This window comes from Eleutherodactylus coqui, chromosome 2 (assembly GCF_035609145.1).
Source record: "Eleutherodactylus coqui strain aEleCoq1 chromosome 2, aEleCoq1.hap1, whole genome shotgun sequence".
Classification (NCBI taxonomy): domain Eukaryota; kingdom Metazoa; phylum Chordata; class Amphibia; order Anura; family Eleutherodactylidae; genus Eleutherodactylus; species Eleutherodactylus coqui.
The window spans coordinates 11,698,735-11,720,058 of record NC_089838.1 but is presented as its reverse complement, the minus strand read 5'-3'; the positions used below and the strand labels follow the sequence as shown (position 1 = coordinate 11,720,058).

The 21,324-nt window shown below is 47.3% G+C and overlaps 1 protein-coding gene across 1 annotated transcript; it reads left to right on the top strand.

Moving 5' to 3' along the window:
• The first annotated feature begins 5,362 nt into the window (after positions 1-5,362).
• On the top strand, positions 5,363-21,059 carry STRA8 (stimulated by retinoic acid 8). The gene is made up of 9 exons (XM_066589187.1): positions 5,363-5,443; positions 8,596-8,794; positions 10,273-10,348; positions 10,438-10,522; positions 13,869-14,027; positions 17,730-18,018; positions 18,720-18,796; positions 20,635-20,740; positions 20,997-21,059. The coding sequence occupies exons 2-9, from the start codon at positions 8,624-8,626 to the stop codon at positions 21,057-21,059; spliced, it is 1,026 nt and encodes a 341-aa protein (XP_066445284.1). The 5' UTR covers positions 5,363-5,443; positions 8,596-8,623.
• The last annotated feature ends 265 nt before the right edge of the window (positions 21,060-21,324 follow it).

Here is a 21,324-nt window from a genome sequence, read left to right as displayed (position 1 = left end):
GGACTTGGGAAGGAAGCGTGCCGAGCGCACACACTGACGTCAGAGTGCACCCGGGCTCAGTGCGAGCAGAGGGGGAGCAGCACTGACAGCAAGGAGGAGGTAAGTATATGGGTTGGGGGGAACTATTATTACTGAGGAGGGCTTATTACTGAGGGGGGGCTTATTATTATTACTGAGGGGGGCTTATTATCGTTACTGAGGGGGGCTTATTATTACCAAGGGAGGGGGGCTTATTACGGAGGGGGGCTTATTATTACTGAGGGGGGTTAATGTTACTATGGGGGTATTACTACTGAGGGGGTTAATATTACTAATTGGGCCACTGTGGGGGTCGTTATTTTTACTGGGACCACTATCTGTCACTATTACTACTGCAACCACTATAGGGGGTCACTATTAGGGCTCCTTCACACGGGCGTAATCGTATTTCGGTCGCACAAATACGCTGCATATTTGTGCAATCGAACATCACTTATGCCTGTCTATTTGGCCACGCAAAAAAGAACCCAGATGGGCCCACTGAGATGGTGCGCAAATATGCAGTGAATACATACGGTAGGTTTCCTGCACATTCACCACGTATTTGCGCGGCCCATTCACTTCAATGGCCTATTGGGTTGTGTAGTACACAACAAAATAGGTCATGCTGTGTGAAAATTTACATCATGTGAATAAACTGATTGAAATCAATGGCTTCTACTCACTGCATATTATGTACGCAAATACACTTGTGTGAACAGGCCTATACTGTCTTACAACCGGCCCTTTAAAGGTCACCATAAGGCTGATGTGACCCTCGGTGAAAATGAGTTTGACACCCTTGAACTAGTAGATCTGTATATACATTATATCATACTATGTTACTATATTCATTTATATATTCGTATTGCTTATATAGCACCAACTCGTTCTGTGGCGCTGCACCGTGGTTGTCATCACTCCCCATTGGAGCTCACAATCTAATGTCCCTTTCAGATACATTTCATGGAAAGTCCTAAAATCTAATGAAAATTCACCATTGGTTTTCCCCGCCTTGTGAGCCTCCAACCCTTAGGGCTAATGCCCACGGCCAGATTTATGCCGCGTTCCCCGCCGTGCAGTAACGCAGCTATCAGGTTCTATTGAACCCAATGGCTCAGTCCTCACATGCAGGATTCTGCCGCAGATTTACACCACAGAAAAAAAAAATTGCGGTATGTTCTATTTTACCACGTTTTTTTCCGTGGCGGGAGGTCTACATTAAAAAGCGCGTTTTTGTGCGATCGCCAGCAGGGACTTTTTTGTTTATCCCTGCTGGATTCCCGTGGCGTAAAACCGCGGGCGTATCTCACTTCGTCCATGGGCAGGAGGCCTGCTACTCACTTGCGTTTTTTTAACATGAATGTGAAAGGGACTTTCTAATGTTAAAAACTAGAGATGAGCGAGCATACTCGCTAAGGGCAATTACTCAATCGAGCATTGCCCTTAGCGAGTACCTGCCCGCTCGGAAGAAAAGGTTCGGCTGCCGGCAGGGGAGAGCGGGGAGGAACGGAGGGGAGATCTCTCTCTCCCTCTCTCCCCCCTGCTCACTGCCGCAACTCACCTCTCACCTGCGCCGGCAGCCGAACCTTTTCCTCCGAGCGGGCAGGTACTCGCTAAGGACAATGCTCAATCGAGCAATTGTCCTTAGCGAGTATGCTCGCTCATCTCTATTGAAAATGCATCGTAAGTTTGTGCATGCGCCATGCTCACTTTTTTTTAAAATTTTTTAATCTCCCACGGCACAGCCATAATGACAGCTGTGGCTGTGCCGCGGATATGATGGCTTCCATTGAAGTCAATGGAAGCTGTCCCTGCAGGATCCGCAGGAAAATGAAGCATGCTGCGATTTCTTCTGCATGTGCGATCCGCACGCCGGGGAAAACAAAAATCACATCCACATGCAGTAAATTGCCCTGCGGATGCAAGTGCATCCCTATGGGCTTTCAGATCTGCCGATCTTCCACGGGGAAGATACGCGCAGATTTTATAATTAAAATTCGCCCATGGACATTGTGCCTTAAGCCGAATGCCCACGGATGGATAATCACTGCGGGATTCACAGCCAGACACCCGCTGCAAATCCTGCAGCAATAGCCGTCCATGGACATGCTTTGTTAATTGATTCTCCCCTGCCCACGAGCGGACATCAACTGTGATTCTCTGCTCGTGGGGGAGAATCGCAGCATGTTTTATTCTTTGCAGAAAATCGCGCGGACGGCTTCCACTGCAGTCAATGGAAGTTGTCTGCCCCGCGATACTCTGTGCTGTGAGCACAGTGGAAGAATCGCGGGCAATAGCGTCACCACTGGGTCTGATTCCGATGCGAGATTTCACAGGCGAAATCCAACGGGGCTGTGGGCATGAGGCCTTGGGCCGGCTTCACACGAACTACAAAATCACGCAAGATTTGTGTGTTTTTTAGATGCACAAATATGAACCCCGTTCTTTTAAATGGGGTCACATACATGAGCGATGCTTCCCCGCATGGCACCATGATTCGATGCTATGCGGGAAACACATTGGCATGTTCTATCTAGAAAATGATCTCCATTGGATCATGGAGGTTCACTGTCTTAATGGAGTGGGATAGGGGGTCAATCCCACTCTAAATAATGAGGGTGTTGATACCTGCCCGCTCACGCTGATCATGGCTATTGACCCTTTAAATGCCGCTGTCAATTATGACAGCGCATTTAAATGTCCTGATCAGCATTTGGGGGTCCCGAACGGCCTCCCACACAATCAGATCGAGGAATATGGTTCAAATGCCATGGAAGCTGGAGGCTTTCTGAAAACTTCTAGGTAGAAATTTTTAAAAAATGTACAAACGAGTAAAAAAAAAATGTAATTCATTATTAAAAAAAAAAACTAAAAAACTTTTCCCTTATTTATAGTAAAAAAAAAAAAAAAAAAAAAAAATATATATATATAATATTTTTGGTATTGCTGCTTCTAGAAAAGTCTGATCTGTTAAAGTAGCATAATATTCTTCCTGTTTGGTTAAGAATGTCAGAAAAAAAATACACAGTGCCAGAATTGTGCTTTTTGTGGTTCCCCCGTCATCAAGAAAAGGGTTAATAAAAAGCGACCAAATAGTCGTAAGTACTTGAAAATTTTACCAATAGAATCTACAGGACGTCCCACAAAAAACGAGCCCTCACACAACTATGCCGACTGATCGTAGTGATTGTCCCGACCCGTATAATTAGGCCTCATGTCCACGGGGAAAATCAGGCCCGCCGCGGATTCTTCATGGAGAATCCCGCAACAGGTCTCTCCTTTCCCGCAGACATGAGGCTAAAAAGAAGAATTTACTCCCCTATCCGGACGCTGCGGACCTGCCCTCCGTCGCGGCCGGATCTTCTTTCTTCGGCCCGGCGGATGTGCTCGGCACACCGGCAGCGTGCCGCGCACATGCGCCGGGCGCTCAGTTTGTTTTTTTAACTCCTGCTCTCCCGCGTGCGGAGAGCAGAAATTCAGGCGTGGGTACACCGAGGATCCGGACGGCTTCCATAGGCTTCAATAGAAGCCTGCGGGAGCCACCCCCGCGGGAGACCCGCACTAAAATGAAGCATGCCGCGTTTTTTTTCCCGCACACGCAATCCGCGCCTCAAGGGGAAAATGACATTCGCAGGTATTTAACTACCTGCAGGTATCCAATGCATCCCTATGGGGCGCGGATGCGCGTGCGGGAAAAACGCTGCCGATTTTTAAGTCTTCTTTGGCCTCCTTTGGCCTCATGTCCACTAGCTAAATGGAATTGTGGATTCCGCCGCGGAATCCGCAGCAGATTTTGCCCATAGGGAATCATTGGCCATCCGCGGGTCCATTAAATTGATTTTTGCACCCACGGATGGCATTTTAAAAAAATTGCGTTTTTCACACGCATGAGAAAAAACGCGGCATGCTCCATTCTGCCGCGGATTGATAGCAATGTGTGCGGATATCTGCATGCAAAAAAATACCATTTAAAGCAAATCCGCCGCGGAAATGCGCAGCAGATTCTGCGCGGATTGTATTTTTCAAGTGAACATGAGGCCTTAGGGTATCATTTCATTGCAGTGGTTACACCGCAGAAACAAGACCTCTGCAAAGATGGCAATAGAGGTTTAGCGGAGAAGTGCTCCAATCAAATGGACAATATAAATGATTAATCGTGAGTGTCCGCAGCGAGACCGCACGGAAATTCCGCAAGATTTCTGCAGCAGGGAGACAACTTCAAAACCAGTGCCTTTCGGCGCGGATTTTGAAGCGGCTTCGCCGCTTGTATTCCTCTGCGGCCATCTCTCCCCATAGAGAAGAGAGAGCCGGCAGCGGAAGCAGCGCTACAATTGACTGCGGCCTTGAATGCTAGTTTCCGCACGGCTCGGACGCAGCGTGTGGATGAGGTTTTTGCAAATCTCGTCCACTTTGCTGCTTAATCCCGGGATTACAATCGCAGGCAGAATTTCCGTGCAGGAAGTCTGCCCGGAAATTCCACCCCGTGTGAACCCAGCCTATCTGTGTGGTTTATTTTGCGCCAATTTGCGCATAACACTACCACAAGCACCAAAATTGCCTAAATTCGCATTTGGGGTTATGTTTTGCTCCAAAAATGTTATTTTGCATAATCTACTAATGTAAAATAATTAGTCAACAGTCAGAATAATGACGATAAAACAGAAAATGGTGGCAAAACCACCCGAAAAAAAGATCAGTGTAGTTGGATTTGTGTCAAATGCCTCTTCATTGCCACCAGCTCTCATTAGGCTTCATTAGCGCCATTTTTTACTAGCGCTTCATAAATGTGTCAGGCAGACGCTGGACAGTTGAGTTTGTAGGCCCAAACTATTTGCAAATTTGTCTAAACCCCCTCCTCCACCCCCCACGTACGCCTTTAATCTAGCGCAGTTCTAGACTCTACTCTGCCAGAAACCTATTCATAAATCGTGACTGGAAACCCTGAGGCCCCAGTTGGCACATTTGGGAACACTTTGACTTCTAGGGCAATGCCAATCTATTAGGTGAAACTGTGACTGACTTTCCCATGGGGACATCCAGAAGAAGGTATATCAGGGCTTCCATGTGTCTCCAGGGAGGGGAAGCTATTATTTTACTTCAGACTTCCACAGTTGGTCATTTCTTAGCTCTAGAACGTTCCAGGCAGGTCACGTGTCCACGTTCTACGCGCCCCAACATTCTCCCGCCTTTTTGCGTTCTCGAATCCTCCCCTTCTGTCCTCCGCAGTACGTGATATAGTGTTTAGACCTTCCGCGCACATGATTGGCTGCTAACCATCCACTGATTGGTTCTCCTCGTTTGTGATTGGTCAGCGCGCTGCTCCCAGTTGCCGGGGCTCTGTTGATGACGTCAGCTGAGGATGGAACTCCGCAGCTGTGCTATAGAGGAGTGCACCCTGCGGTGGCGGGCCGGTCCTAGGGCAGTAAGTTGTAGTGTAAGTGTGTGTGTGGCGGGGCTTCTGTCATGTTACATGTATGTACAGCGGCCTGCCTTACATGTTAGCTTGTCTGGTAAGGTCCTTAATGTCCACATTGACACGCAGTAGTGTTAATAAGTTCATTATAATAAAGGAGGACTCAGTGCAGCAGCCTTAAAGGGGAAGTTCGCTCTTCATGAGTTGGGGCTCATTCACACACGTATGGAGCCCGCTTCAGTGGGTTCATTCACAACTGTGTATTTTCTGCCACTTTTGGTTGTGTGAAATAAGCACAGCCTATCCTCTTTTGGTGCGGTTTTCTAACAATAGTCCATTGAATTCAATGACCGCGTGTAAATGCGCAGGAGGCCCGCGTACTCGCTGCGTAGTTGTGCACACGCTCAATGGGACCTTCTGTGTTTTGTCATACACGCAAATATGCTGCGCATTCACGTAAAAGAAACTGCCGACCGGTAGAAACACGCAAGATATCAACCTATTTCGCCACATGAATGCGTATGCTCACGGCGTATTAGGCATGTAGCATGCGTCTGGTAAATCCCCACAGCCCGCATATTACGCCCCAATACGTCGCACGCTACTTGCCCCGAGTCACATCCGTTGGGACGTGGACCGCAGTTGTTGACACCATAAAGCGTTATGGCGCCTGAAGAGGGTCCACATTGGCCGCTGCACATTTCACGTATGCAAGAAAAGTACATGTAAAAACGCCGGCAGGCATACGCTTACGTTATTAGTATCGCACGCGCTGTAAACGTAATCCGTCTTGACCTGCTTTTGATATTGCTGTAAACTCTGAATCCCGTTTTGTCGTAAGCGTATGGAAACCCCGCAGCCGCACGTGTCCGGATGTCTGCAATTGGCGGCCATGTGAGAAAAATCCGTATACCTTGGCAGAAAAGTGGCTTCGTAAGCTGAGAGAGACCGCGTTTGGTAGCGAACGTATGCCGCTTGACCGCGTATCTCACTCCCACGGACATGCGCCGTGTGACCCTGTATTATTATTTTTTTAATTCCCCGCTCTTGGGGACAACGGGGTCGCCTGTGAATCGCCGCCAACACGCAAAGTATAGGACCGTCGCTGCGCGGAACGCGAAGACCTAGATCACGCTGCTGTCCTCCTCTCTACACGCTAACAGGAACAGATCAATGAGAGTATTTTTTTTTTTTCCACTTCACGCGCTGCGTGTCACGCGCCCGTACGGTCATGTGAAGGAGCCCTAAGCCGTCCTCGTGCGGGACGTTTTTCTCCAACTTCCAAGAATTATACTTTTTTTTTTATTTTGCCGTCGCAGTACGCGTTCTCGTTTTTCGTGGAAGGAGTTGTATGTTTTAATCGTATTATTTAACATACCAAATAATATAGTGAAGAATGTAATGGGTGATATTAAAGGAAAAACCGTAATTCCGCCATTGTTTTGGGGGTTTTGGCTTTACATCAGTCAGAGTTCGGTAAAAACGCAGCGTTAACGCATTTACTGCGTTTTCAGCTGCGTTGACGGGCGTTTTTGACCGCGTTTGACTGCATTTTCAGCACAACTATAAACGCAACCAAGGAAGCTGTTAACGGCTGAACTGAAAAAACCGCAGCTGAAAACGCAGTAACCACGTTCTAGCGCTGAAAACGCGCCCAATTCATTTCAACGGGGCAAAGCATCGCGTTTTAAAATGCAGCAACGCATGAAAGTAGAGCGTATTGAAAAACGTGGCGTTTTAGCGCCTGTCTGAGCAGCCCCATAAAATTAATGGTAGAGTTTGACAGTGTTTGGCGCTGTGCTGATAACGCAGAGAGGGGACAGGAGCTCAGAGCAGTGCTCCCGGCTCTTCCAGCTTCCTCCCCCTGCAGAGAGAGACGCCGTGTATCGGCTGGCGTAAAAACCCAGCCGATAGACGGTCGTGTGAATGCACCCTAAGGCGAGCACGATATTGGTTTGAGATCATGCAAGTTTCATACACCTAAAGTAAAAAAAATTGCATGTCCAGCACTTTTAATGGGAAAAATCACACATGCCATTTTTGTCTCCCATGGGAAATAATGGGTGTTATTGCCCCAAAATAGGGCATGTTGCAATTTCTCCATCTGGCAGCACTGAAAAATGTCATATGCAAATAGACCCATTGCAAATAATGGGTTCTAAGAAGAGATGAGCGAACGTACTCGTTTAGGGCGATTTCGCAATCGAGCATTGCTTTCTTTCGAGTAACTGACTACTCGGGCGAAAAGATTCGGGGGGCGCCGGGGTTGCAGTGGGGGGGGGGGGGGGGGGAGCGAGAGAGAGCTGCTACCCCCTGCTCCATCACGGCGCCCCCCGAATCTTTTCGCCTGAGTAGTCAGTTACTCGAAAAAAGCGATGCTCGATTGTGAAATCGCCCTAAACGAGTACGTTCGCCCATCTCTAGTTCTAATCCATGAGAGTCTTGTGCATCTCGCAGCGCACAGAACTCCCCCGATAGACTCGCCCATGTAAATGTAGCCTATAGAGGTTGTGGCAGTTCAAGTGCTAGATATGTTCAGCAGTCCTATTGAAATGACCAGACCTGCAGCGCACATGCTTGCCACTATTCCATTCATGTGAGAACCTTTGGATCAGTAGATATCCCAATGGTTGGACCCAGACCAATGAAAGTTATCCCCTCCACTGTGGATGGGAGATAAGTTTGAGTCCTGGCATTATCCCCTTAAGCACTCTCTCTGTCAGGGCGTATTGGAAGAACTATGTATGCTGGCAGACATGGATCCCTTGACTAGCCGTCCATCTGCCGGCTGGCAACCCATAATCAGATTACAGAGGGAGCTCTCTCCCTCTCTCTAAGCACTTAGATGTTGCTGTCAACATTGATCACGGCATCTAAGGGATTAAACGGCCAGGTTCTTGGTCATTTCGTGGCTCCATTCTCCCCTTCTGACATTATTATACATGTACAGAAAATATTAGGAAGGTGTTAAAGGGATACTCCAAGCCTCATAAACTGTATTGGCCTGCAAGGTGGGGGGTGGAGTCAGACTCCAAACATCAAAGAGCTTTCCTGCCATGCTTCGCCCTCTCATGTAGAATCGGAAGCCAGGCCTAAGTGACAGACAGTTATTGAGGCAGAAATAACGCACAATCCTGTGATACATGTTAACCTTTATACAGACATATATGAAGCGTGTTTGCAGGCTGAATGGACACGGCTGGTGAAGGCAGCAGCAAGAAAGTAAGAAACAGACAGGAAAGAGGCAAAAAACGATCAAGGAAGCCTAAAACTACAACTCCAAAAACCTCAGCAGTCCCACATCTTATCCAGCAACTGCAAGAAATGATGTTTCCTGATCCTGATACACAAGTCACAAAGGTTGGGATGTAGATTTATCTTGACATATGGATGGACTGTGGGGTTCGGATGGTCAGAGTGGGGTTTAGGGTGAGGAGTACAGATGGTCGGAGGGTAGTCTGGGTTGTGTGGTATGAATGGTTAGAGGGAAGTGTGGGGTATGGATGGTCGAAATTGAGTCTGGGTTGTGGGGTATTGATAGTTGAATGGAAGTCAGGAGTTAGGAATACAGATGGTAAAGTAGAGTCCGGTGTGTGGGATACGGATGGTTGCAGGAAAGTCTAGAGTGGAGGTACAGACGGAGTGTAGTCTGGGGTAGGGGTGTCTGGTTGGTTGGAAGAAAGTCTGGGGTGTGGGATACGGATGGCTGGAGGGAAAACAAGTGTGGGGTATAAATAGTTGGAGGGAAGTCTGGAGTGTGGGAAGTGTGTGGTCGGAGGGGAGGCTGGACTGTGGGAAGTGTGTGGTCGGAGGGGAGGCTGGACTGTGGGAAGTGTGTGGTCGGAGGGGAGGCTGGACTGTGGGAAGTGTGTGGTCGGAGGGGAGGCTGGACTGTGGGAAGTGTGTGGTCGGAGGGGAGGCTGGACTGTGGGAAGTGTGTGGTCGGAGGGGAGGCTGGACTGTGGGAAGTGTGTGGTCGGAGGGGAGGCTGGACTGTGGGAAGTGTGTGGTCGGAGGGGAGGCTGGACTGTGGGAAGTGTGTGGTCGGAGGGGAGGCTGGACTGTGGGAAGTGTGTGGTCGGAGGGGAGGCTGGACTGTGGGAAGTGTGTGGTCGGAGGGGAGGCTGGACTGTGGGAAGTGTGTGGTCGGAGGGGAGGCTGGACTGTGGGAAGTGTGTGGTCGGAGGGGAGGCTGGACTGTGGGAAGTGTGTGGTCGGAGGGGAGGCTGGACTGTGGGAAGTGTGTGGTCGGAGGGGAGGCTGGACTGTGGGAAGTGTGTGGTCGGAGGGGAGGCTGGACTGTGGGAAGTGTGTGGTCGGAGGGGAGTTCGGGGTATGAATGGTTGAAATGGAGTCTGGGTTGTAGGGTATTGATGGTTGGATGGAAGTCAGGAGTTAAGAAGGATATAAATGGTAAAGTGGAGTCTGGGGAGGGGTTGTCTGGTTGGTACCAAGAAAGTCTGCAGTATGGGATACGACTGGTCCGAGGGGAGTCTGGAGTGTGCGATACGACTGGTCCGAGGGGAGTCTGGAGTGTGCGATACGACTGGTCCGAGGGGAGTCTGGAGTGGGGGTACAGATGGAGTGGAGTTTATGGTGGGGGTATGGATGGTCAAAGAAGAGTCTGGGTTGGGGGTTCAGATGAATAGAGGGGAGTCCAGTCATCAAATATGGCCAGTCTAATTTTTTTTGGGAGCCTCTGTGGCTGAGTGTGGGGGGGGGGGGGGGGGGCTCTTGGCCCATATAGGTATAAGTCTAATGTACAGAATGGTGCAGAGATAGTAAGATCGGCTTCAGTTGTTCATAGTGTTGCTTTACCGATGTCTCTCATATCCTAGAAAGAGGTTCTGCAGCAGACTAAACAGTACACTTTGCAGCTGGAGAATACTTTGAGCTCTCTACTAAAAATGAAAGGTGAGTGCATCTGTATACTGAAGGGAGCATAGTATGTATATACTGTATATATGTAACCATACACCGTACTGTGAATCTCTGTCCCTAAGGTCACATTCTCATGGATGACAGCAGTCCCTGTAGCCTGGAGGACATCAAGGATGAATATTTACAGCTCTTCCGTAGCAGTCAGGGGTAGGTGACACGGATGCGAATGCGTCTCTAAAGGGGTTCTCCATGTTTTCCTTGATGCTTTACATTGAGCTCAAAGAGCAGCCATTGCCATACACGGACGTGGTGCTGTTTATTTGCAATGACCTTCTGTCTTTCTGAGTATGTGAGGACAGCCATTGGTTCATAACCCCTAGTAGGACAGATGCATGGGGTGTGGGTTCATAGGGTGTAACTCCTTCCTGCAGATGGATGTACCATTACATCCAAATTACAGAGTTCCTAGCACAGAGGATAGCTGTGCCTGTGCCATCAACAGGGGGCAGCTGTAATACACAGCCAAGATCACGCTGCCACGAATCCGAGTTATCACCAATCTTGGTCGCTTAACCCCTTAGATGTTGCAGTCACTATTGGAGTCTGACACTGGGAAGGAGGCTTCCTCTACTAACAAATAGATACGATAACAAGGGGTTCCATTGGCATTATGGAAATGCAGTACAGCTTTGGAAAAGAGACTAGAATCTGAATGTAAGGACTGTGGATGTGGAACCACTTTGTCAACCTACCGGGTAGGTGAAAATCTGATCCAGCACGGCTGTCAGCCAACCCCTGCATGGGAGGTTAGATACCAGATGAACAGCCCTGTATATGGGTGGAAACAAAGGAAGGTATCTTGCCCTCAACTGATAACCAGGAAAGGGAGACCCCTGCCTACAAGTGGAGCACACGTCCTGATAAGGACGACCCCACGGTCTTCCTCTAGGCACTGACTTACCCTGGCGGGCCAGAACATCTATAGGACGAAGATAGAAGAACACCAGGGAATACAGAAACAAAAGAGTAACAAACTGACAAGGATAAACAGAGAAGGGAATAACAGACCACAGAGCATATGAACAAAGAACACAGAACACAAGTAGACAGCAAGGTAACTGCTGAAGCAGTGGTTGGACATGAAGCGATAGGAACAAACTCTCAACAACACTGCAGCAAGGTCTCAAAGGCCCAGGGCAGCTATATAGGACGGTGATTAGAAAAGGAGCATCAGCTGAACAAGAGACCAGAAGCTATTACATAGTATGTAAGGCCGAATGAAGACATTGTCCATATTAACCCTAGGAGTGCTGGAAGAGAGTGAATATAGGCTCAGGGAACAGAGAGAATGGGACGACACCTATGTTTGGCAGACACAGAAGCAGAAGATTCGGCACCTAACACCGAAGTAACCTATATGGGTATAGATGGGGCTCGAGGCCAAGAGTAGCAACAAAACCTCACCTTATTAAGACCAGCAACCTAACGTGTTTCAAAGCTATATGCCTCTTCATCAGAATGCTGAGTCCTGAGAGAAGTGGAATGGACGACTACACAGGCGGCAGAACAAGATATGGTCTTACCATTACAGTATACTGTCCCAGTGTCTGATGAAGAGGAGTATTGCCTCAAAACACATTAAGTTGCTGGTTTTAATAAAGAGAAGCCTTGTTACTACTGTTGACCTCGAGTGCCAGACCCTGGTCTTTTTCCAGATCTCTTCCTTCATTTCCAAAGCATTATGTAAGTGATCACATGATCACCGCTTCTAGTTTCTTGGGGAGACAAAAAATATGGTAAGTAAAAAAAAAAAAGAAGAAAATGCAAAATCAATGGCGTAATTAAAGGGGTTGTCCCGCGCCGAAACGGGTTTTTTTTTTTTTCAACCCCCCCCCCGTTCGGCGCGAGACAACCCCGATGCAGGGAGGTAAAGAAAGCTCACCGGAGCGCTTACCTTAATCCCCGCGCTCCGGTGACTTCTCTACTCACCGCTGAAGATGGCCTCTTCCTCCGTGGACCGCAGCTCTTCTGTGCGGTCCACTGCCGATTCCAGCCTCCTGATTGGCTGGAATCGGCACGTGACGGGGCGGAGCTACACGGAGCTACACGGAGCCCCATAGAAGACTGCAGAAGACCCGGACTGCGCAAGCGCGGCTAATTTGGCCATCGGAGGCCAAAAATTAGTCGGCTCCATGGAGACGAGGACGCTAGCAACGGAGCAGGTAAGTATAAAACTTTTTATAACTTCTGTATGGCTCATAATTAATGCACAATGTACATTACAAAGTGCATTATTATGGCCATACAGAAGTGTATAGACCCACTTGCTGCCTCGGGACATCTCCTTTAATGTTTTGGGGTTTTTTTATTATCCCCATCACATAAACAGAAATTAATGTAGTTGAATAAAAAAAATTGGTACCTTAAAAGGGCAGCAGAGAGAAAAATATAACCGCAAAAAATAAAAAACAATCCGCTACACCAATGGGAAAGTAAACATTTTTCCGGGTTTTGGAATGTCATGGCAGAAAAATAATTTTTTTTTTTTCTACAAAAACATCCAACAAAAATACAAAGAAAAAAACCCAAAACTATAAATGTAGTAGTGAACAGCTCAGGCACTCTTCCGGCCTCCTCAATTTACGGAACATCCTAAGTGACATCAGGTACTCCGTTTGCTCTGATATTGTAATCACTTACTTACATCAACGTTACAATCACACAGAGAAAGTTTTCTTAAATTCCAACAACTTCTAGCAGAACGATTTTGGTCTGTTTGTTTTTTTTTTTGTTGTTTTTTTTTTAAGTTCTACGTTCTACATTAAAAAAAAAACTATATAAGGGCTTATTTAGACAACCGTATATCGACTCGGTTTTCACGCCGAGCCGATATACGGTGTGCTTGTCTGCAGGGGGAGGAGAATGAAAGAGCCAGGAGCAGGAACTGAGCTCCCGCCCCCTCTCCGCCCCTCACCACTATTTGCAATGGGAGCAGCGGGACGGGGGTGGAGCGAAGCGTCAGTACTTAGCTCCGCCCCCATCTCGCCCCCTCCTGTGGCGAGGGGGCGGGAGCTCAGTTCCTGCTCCTGGCTCTTCCATCCTCTTCCCCCCCCTGCAGATGAGGACACCGTGTATCGGCTCAGCGTGAAAACCGAGCCAATATACGGTTGTGTGAATAAGCCCTAAATTTGGTATAGCCATAATCGTACTAATCAGTAGAATAAAGAGAACACGTCATCTTTTCTACGTCTTGAACGTTGTAACAGCAAACGTCCATCAGAAATTATACAGTTCCATTTTTTTCCCCATCTTTCCTCACTTGGAAATGTTTTAAAGTTTTCTAGTACATTATGTGGTGTCATTGAAAAATTCAAATTGTCTACAAAAAAACAAGCCCTCCTGCAGCAATGTAACTGGAAGAATAAAAATGTGTAAGTTTTTGAAAGTGGTGAGGAAAATGAAAAAACGAAAAAAGACTGCGGCGGGAAGGAGGTGCGCAGGTTGGACCATACAATGTACAGCTTTATTTTTTTGCTTGTTTTTTCCATGTCAGCGGCCCGCCTGCAGGCCCTGCGGGTCAGGAGCTGATAGACCCTGTGCTCTTGTACCTGCATCCGGTGATACAGAAAGACCTCGAAGAGTCGGTGGAAGAATTAAGGATAGAACAAGCTAACAAAGCGTCATACTCTCCGGATCTTATAGAGTTTGAACGGTAAATATAATATTTTGTCACCTGAATGATGGACGTCCGCATGTCAGCAGCCGGATATTGTACAGAACCTGTCTTCTGTCTCAGAACTGCAGTCATAATTTTAAAGGCTTCTGAGTTTAAATCTCCCAGCATTCCCTGCTTGTTCAGTCTTTGACTATAGCTTGTCTGACAAATTGCATGTGTCATGTGTGCACCAAGTGCGCTGCTGTTTCCAATGACAACAATAGTACATTGAACCCCTTAGTGACCAACAATACGCCTTTTTTCTGCGGTCACGATTGGGAGTTAACCTGCACATGCATCTTTTTAAGGCTTCTTTCCCATGAGCGCATATATGATATGTGCTGTGATCTGATGCATTGGATTCCAATGCATCAGATCACATGGGCGTATTTGCCAGAGGTAAAAGCACCTGGCCAGCCAATATAGCGCCGGGCGTTTATACGTCGAGCCCAAAACATAGTTCTGGAACGATGTTTGATCCGGAATACGTCGGGCCGCTGCATGGGCTCCTATGGGAGCCCATGGCAGCGGCCGTAAGTGGGAGGGAGTTTAGCAGCGTGGCTGCTAAATTACCTCCCTCTGTTCTCCTCCCCTTCCCCGTGCAGGCTTACCTCTCCTCCCTGCTCGGTCTCTGCAATGGGAGGGGGCGTGGCAGAGCTAAGCGCCAATGCGCCTCACCACCTCCCATTGATGGCTATGGAGAAGGGGCGGGGTGTGGGCAGAGCTAAGCGCCCGCCCTCTCCCCGCCCCATGTCCATAGCCATCAATAGGAGGGGGGGGGGCAAACCAGCACTTAGCTCTGCCCCCAATCCTGCCCCCTCCCATTGCACAGACTGAGTGGGGAGGAAGAAAGGGTAAGCCTGCGATGGGGAGGGAGGGGAAATGGGAGATGGCCTGGTGAGGTCTGCGCATTTATCGGCGCATTTATAATAAAATTAGTTATGTGTAAATAATTTTTTAGGAAATCCTGCGATTTTATAAGAGTTCTGGGTAGCACTTCAAGAGTTCTGAAGAAAACTCTTAATGCTCGAAGCTCTAGAACCCATATTTACAACGTTCTCCCTGATTTAGTAATATCATTTTTGGAAGTTAGCACTGCAGAGATACATTTGTTGATTTTTTTTTTTTTTTGCTTAATTCGCTAAAACTATTTTTAAAATTAATTGGGAACTCTAGAACTCTTTGGGGTGCATCCAGAACTTATGAAAAAAGTAACTTTTTTTTGAAAGATGGGGTGCTGACTTCACGGAGGTGTACAACCTGTGCAAAAACGAACTCTCATGCAGCAATGTTAAGGAGTTATGGCTCTTGCAATACGACTATGAAAAACGCTTGGTCCTTAAGGCTTGTTTCACACAGTCGTGCAATTTTCTCACATTGCGACAATGCTACAAGTGGCGTGTATGTGAAGCCAATGCCTTACTATGGGTTCCTTCACATTTGCGATGTTTTGCAGCCTGCGACATTGCAAGTCAAAAACCGTGTGGGTTTTGCGATATGCCCGCGTCCCACAAGGTTTTGTAGCCCATGTTTCCCTCTGGAGCCTACCTCTCTGTTGCATTGCACAAAATGGCTTTTTTTTGTGTGGTGCGATGCAATGTTGACAGTAGAAAATCCTACTGTCAAAGCCAAAACTTAGCCTTAGCTACAGAAAAAATAAATAAATGATCAAAACTACTAACGACCAGTTGTCCGTCCAATTTGTGTGTGTGTGACGTGTGAGTTACATGCAGAGCCTGGCAGCACCTGTGATTATGTCAGTTATTATGTCTCTTCTCCGCCCCTGATCACATGACGGTGACGTCATCACGTGTCCTTTATCTTCTTTCTGCAGTGAGGAATTATGGGCAAACTACATCCCCCACGAACACCTGCAGCCTCAGTTGCTATAGATACAGCAGTACTCAGTCTGCCAGTTTGTACCTGGTTGTCAGAATGCTGCACACCTCCAATAAATAGCACCTCACAAATTTACACATATCGGCTCTTAGCTTCGCTCCCTGATCACATGACAGTGATGTCACCCCAGGTCCTTTATACATACATAGCTGGCAGTGCATATTGACCAACAACATTGAAGCATTGTCCTTAATGCTATCTTCACATCTCCTGAACGTGATATCATGTCATCTCCAGTGCTAATGCCACCAACACCAGTCCAGCCTTCATCTAATCGTCAACCGCCCTCCAGTGTTGGAACAAACATGTCACCACAGAGGGATCAACTTCGCCGTGAAGCTAATGCAGCTTACATGACACAGCGACAAGCCATGATGTCACCTCAGCCACCAGCTGAAGTTCGTAAATCTCAAGCAGCTCATATGTGAAAGCAACATAGCAGAGCTATGTGTTTGACATGCATGTAGCAGAGCTGTGTGTGTGTGTGACGTGCATGTATCAGAGCTGTGTGTGTGATGTGCAAGTAGCAGAGCACCAGAAGCAATGCTACTATAATTTCCTAATAATTACTAGTACATCACCTAAGAGGCGTTGTCCTCCCCGGTGCGTCTTCTTCCCTGAAGCTCCTCGGCATTTGCTTAAAGTCTTCTGCCAGCCCTTCCTGGATTGGAGGATCAAAATCCCCACCTCCAGGAATGGTTGGCTGTGATTGGCTGAGCCACAGCGCTCGTGAACCAGTCAGAGCCGGCGCTTGATGAACCAATCACAGCCATTCATTGAAAATCCTTGCACGTGGTCCTACAAAAGTCACACGACTTTGTAGCGCCACAAAATTGCAGTATCGCCGCTAGAAAATGTAGCGATATCGCACAGACCACTGATGCGATATATAGCTGCGATTTTGTTTTTTTTCATGGCGATATCGCGTCATGCGTGTGAAACAGGCCTTAAGCGAACCTCCAGGTCTGGAGAAACAAAGATGGCCACATCAGCTTCTCTGACTACCAGATGCACACTGTACATTAGCATGCATCATTAGGCCTCATGTCCACGGGGTTAAAATCCGCAGCGTTTTTCCCGCATGCGGATCCGCGCGCCCATTGGGATGCATTGGACACCCGCAGGTAGTTAAGTACCTGCGGATGTCATTTTTCCCTTCAGATGCGGATCCGCGTGCAGGAAAAAAAATGGACATGCTCCATTTTAGTGTGGGTCTCCCGCAGGCTTCTATTGAAGCCTATGGAAGCCGTCCGGATCAGCGGAACACACGTACCATAATCAAAACTCACCTGTCCTGGACGCTCCCTTCCGTCATGGCCGGATCTTCTTTCTTCGGCCTGGCGGATGTGCCCCGCGCACGTGCGGGGCATGCTGCCGGCGTGCTGAGCACATCCGCCGGACCGAAGAAAGATCCGCCCGCGACGGAGGGGAGACACGCAGCATCAAGGACAGGTGAGTTTATTCTTATTTTCAGGCCTCATGTCCCCGGGAAGGGGGGACCTGCTGCGGATTCTGCATGGAGAATCCGCGGCGGGCCTGATTTTCTCCGTGGACATGAGGCCTTGGTCTAAGACATTACACCTGTCTTGATTGACAAGTGCTGCCCACTGAGCAGTCAGAGCGGCATGTAGTGTCTTAGACCATGGAAGCATACTAGGCACAGCGAGCATCATGTAGTCTGAGAAGCGGTTCGGCCATCTTTGTTTCTTTTTAGGCACGGAGGGTAGATTTAAGGCACAATATAGGCCGGTTCGATTACTAAGGGATTAAGGATAATTGCTTGCTCATATTCCCATCCAGGTACATGCACTTCTATAAGGAGACGGTGGATATGTTACTCGAGAACAAAGTGGTGCCACCCGGGCAGGTCACTCATCCCGTGGTGTCCAAAGCCATCTCCAACCTGTGGGAAGAGCTTCTCCGGGATGGCAAAACCAACATTTATCAGAGGCGCTTGTCTGAAGCCAGAAACACTGCTGCCTGCCCCTTAACCTACCACTCAGACGCAGGCTATACCGATGGAGGCAGAAGAGGTAGTGAGGCGGAGAGCCAGGAGGCTTCCAGCTCTTTTCTGTCTACTCCTGAGGATGTAAGTGGTGAAGCCATAAGTAGTAGCAACTTTGTTGGAAAGTTGTTGTTTTTTTTTATACATTGTTTCTAAGTTCTGCAACTTTTTAATAAATGTCATGTTCCAGTTTCTCCTTAGCGATATCTCTGCTTGCTGTCAGAGATTGGGAACTTTCTTTGCTTACATCCAGAGGTTGAAAACCCATCCTGATATTATAAGAGAGATGGAATGTTCTGGAACACAGATGGAATGTTCTGGAACACAGATGGAATATACTGTAACCATCCTCTGATTGATCCTCTGAGTAGCGACCAACATGGCTGCTGTTCCAGCATCTAGAGGCATTGTTAGTCAGCTCTATAAGGAGGGCACAGGGGGCATGTATCCTGAAACTTCCATCACCCACATTCCCTGATGATTAAAAAAACCAAAGACTGAAAAAACTGCAAGACGTTCCATAGAACGCCATAAAATCCGCCACTAACTGACGATCTTCACGGCGTTCTGAGGACAATTCTGTCCCGTGGGAAAGGTCCGTAATACAACTTTATTGGTTGTCACCTGGATCCCCAAATATGTTACACCTCATATTTATATATCTTCCAGGAAGCGTTGCATGACATATGGAGACCAACATAATTATTTAGGAAGACCTATAATAAGGAGCAGCCGTATCTTACCAGACCGTACTATCTTGTGACGCTTTGTTTTTGTGTCTTCAGGTTCTCATAGATGATGCGTTTGAATTGGCTGCTGGATTTCTAGATTGCAACTCAAACCAGAAGTTATCTAATCCAGGGTAAGACGCCACATCTCTGTAGATATGGGGGCAGATTAGTTTGCAGATTGGTGCATGAAGCGTAAACTAGTTTGTATCCACATAGAATGTTAAGTGACTATTTTGTGAGGGTCTGGAGCTTTACCTTAAACTCCAGTCACAACCGAAGCTGCAAGAGGGCTGCTTCCTTATAAGTGTATGAGCTGTTCTGTTTCACTTATGTGGGTCTTCACTATGGACATCCCCTGTCTTGTCTCGATGTATAGAGATAATAGTGAGTGCAGCTCTGGAGTATAATACAGGATGTATTGCAGGATCAGTACAGGATAAGTAATGACTCCACCAGCAGAATAGTGAGTGCAGCTCTGGGGTATAATACAGGATGTAACTCAGGAGCAGTACAGGATAAGTAATGTATGTACACAGGGACTTCACCAGCAGAATAGTGAGTACAGCTCTGCAGTATAATACAGGATGTAACTCAGGAGCAGTACAGGATAAGTAATGTATATACACAGTGACTCCACCAGCAGAATAGTGAGTGCAGCTCTGGAGTATAATACAAGATGTAACTCAGTAGCAGTACAGGATAAGTAATGTATGTACACAGTGACTCCACCAGCAGAATAGTGAGTGCAGCTCTGGAGTATAATACAGGATGTAACTCAGGGTCAGTACAGGATAAGTAATGTATGTATACAGTGACTCCATCAGCAGAATAGTGAGTGCAGCTCTGGAGTATAATACAGGATATAACTCAGGATCAGTACACGATAAGTAATGTATATACACAGTGACTCCACCAGCAGAATAGTGAGTGCAGCTCTGGAGTATAATACAGGATGTAACTCAGGGTCAGTACAGGATAAGTAATGTATGTATACAGTGACTCCATCAGCAGAATAGTGAGTGCAGCTCTGGAGTATAATACAGGATGTAACTCAGGGTCAGTACAGGATAAGTAATGTATATACACCGTGACTCCACCAGCAGAATAGTGAGTGCAGCTCTGGAGTATAATACAGGATGTAACTCAGGATCAGTACAGGATAAATAATGTATGTACACAGTGACTCCACCAGCAGAATAGTGAGTGCAGCTCTGGAGTATAATACTGGATGTAACTCTGGATCATACAGGATAAGTAATGTAAGTACACAGTGACTCCACCAGAAGAATAGTGAGTGCAGCTCTGGAGTATAATACAGGATGTAACTCGGGGTCAGTACAGGATAAGTAATGTATATACACCGTGACTCCACCAGCAGAATAGTGAGTGCAGCTGTAGAGTATAAATGGAGCATGCTGCAATTTTTAATTTTTTTTTCGGATCAAAGGGTCCGCAAAAAAAAGTTGCATTCCTTAATTCAGCTGCGGACGCCCATGTTTCTTTATGGGTGGCTTGAGTTGCAGCTTGTCTGCGAGGGTGCCCCCCATGGGGGGGGGGGGCACCCAAGTAATGTATGTAAACAGGGACACTACCAGCAGAATAGAAGAAATAGGACTGGCAGCATACGAGGGTGCAATAGAAAATATGATTTTTTGCCCCATCACAAACTTGGAAAAGGCCACAAGGCTGAAACGTTGTTATTCATGTTTGTCATGGGGCAATAAATCATATTTTCTATTGCACCCCCGTATGCTGCCAGTCCTATTCCTTCTGTATGGACTTTCTATAGGAGTCTTTTGGTTTGAACTCCTTGTATGGCTGTTGTATCTGAGGGCCTGACCCAGTGAGGAATATTGCTGGTGCTGCTGGTACAACGTCATTCTTCTTGTCTACCAGTAGAATAGTGAGTGCAGCTCTGGAGTCTTAATACATGTTGTATCTCACTGTACTTTAATATCTTGCTTTGCAGAAGTCCCACACACAAAAGTTCCCCATGGGAGAGTCCTGAAAGAGAGCAACGGCTTCACCAAAACATCTCTGATTTCTTGAGAGCCAAATTCTTGTCCTGCACACAAGTAAGTAAGGCAAATCATAGAATCACTTGTAAGTCCGGTTTAGCTCAGGCATAGCGGAGGGTAAAGACGGCAGCGGGCTCACAGGAGTTTGCATTGGTTCACTGGTGCATTAAAAAGTACATGATAATACGGCGGCACCAGAGACCACAAGTGAATCAAGTTGTGTCTTTGCATCAAACACTTGTACAAATATACACAAAATACAAATATTGCAGGAATTTATTATACATTTATTATTAAGGCGTCTGTCCCGCAGTGCGACTATGATGCAGCGTTTCTGAGATGTACAGAAACCTTCGACGATGAAGACGACCTCTGAGGAGTGGAGCTCTGACACAAGATGTATTATGGCCGCAATCACCAGGTTTTCTGAATCATCAGTGGTAGGCGCCTCAAGAGTTTCTCTAATGGACCCGTATTAAGTGTCCTCCCTTCTACAAGATTACAGCTATATCTGGGAAAGCTGGGTTACAACCAATATGGCCGCCAATACAGCACGCATGGGGTTCTCGCCCAGCTTTTCCAGAGCCCTGAATGGACACTGCTGAGTGACACATCCTCCTTGTTTCCATATTGCTGAATTA

What these genes read in the sequence shown, in the direction of transcription:
- STRA8 (XM_066589187.1), top strand. Translation starts at nt 8,624, where the DNA reads ATGGACACGGCTGGTGAAGGCAGCAGCAAGAAAGTAAGAAACAGACAG. An exon ending in CTCTTCCGTAGCAGTCAGGG is followed by an intron (nt 10,523 to 13,868) that starts GTAGGTGACACG and finishes TTTCCATGTCAG; the next exon opens with CGGCCCGCCTGCAGGCCCTG. An exon ending in TTCTGTCTACTCCTGAGGAT is followed by an intron (nt 18,019 to 18,719) that starts GTAAGTGGTGAA and finishes TTGTGTCTTCAG; the next exon opens with GTTCTCATAGATGATGCGTT.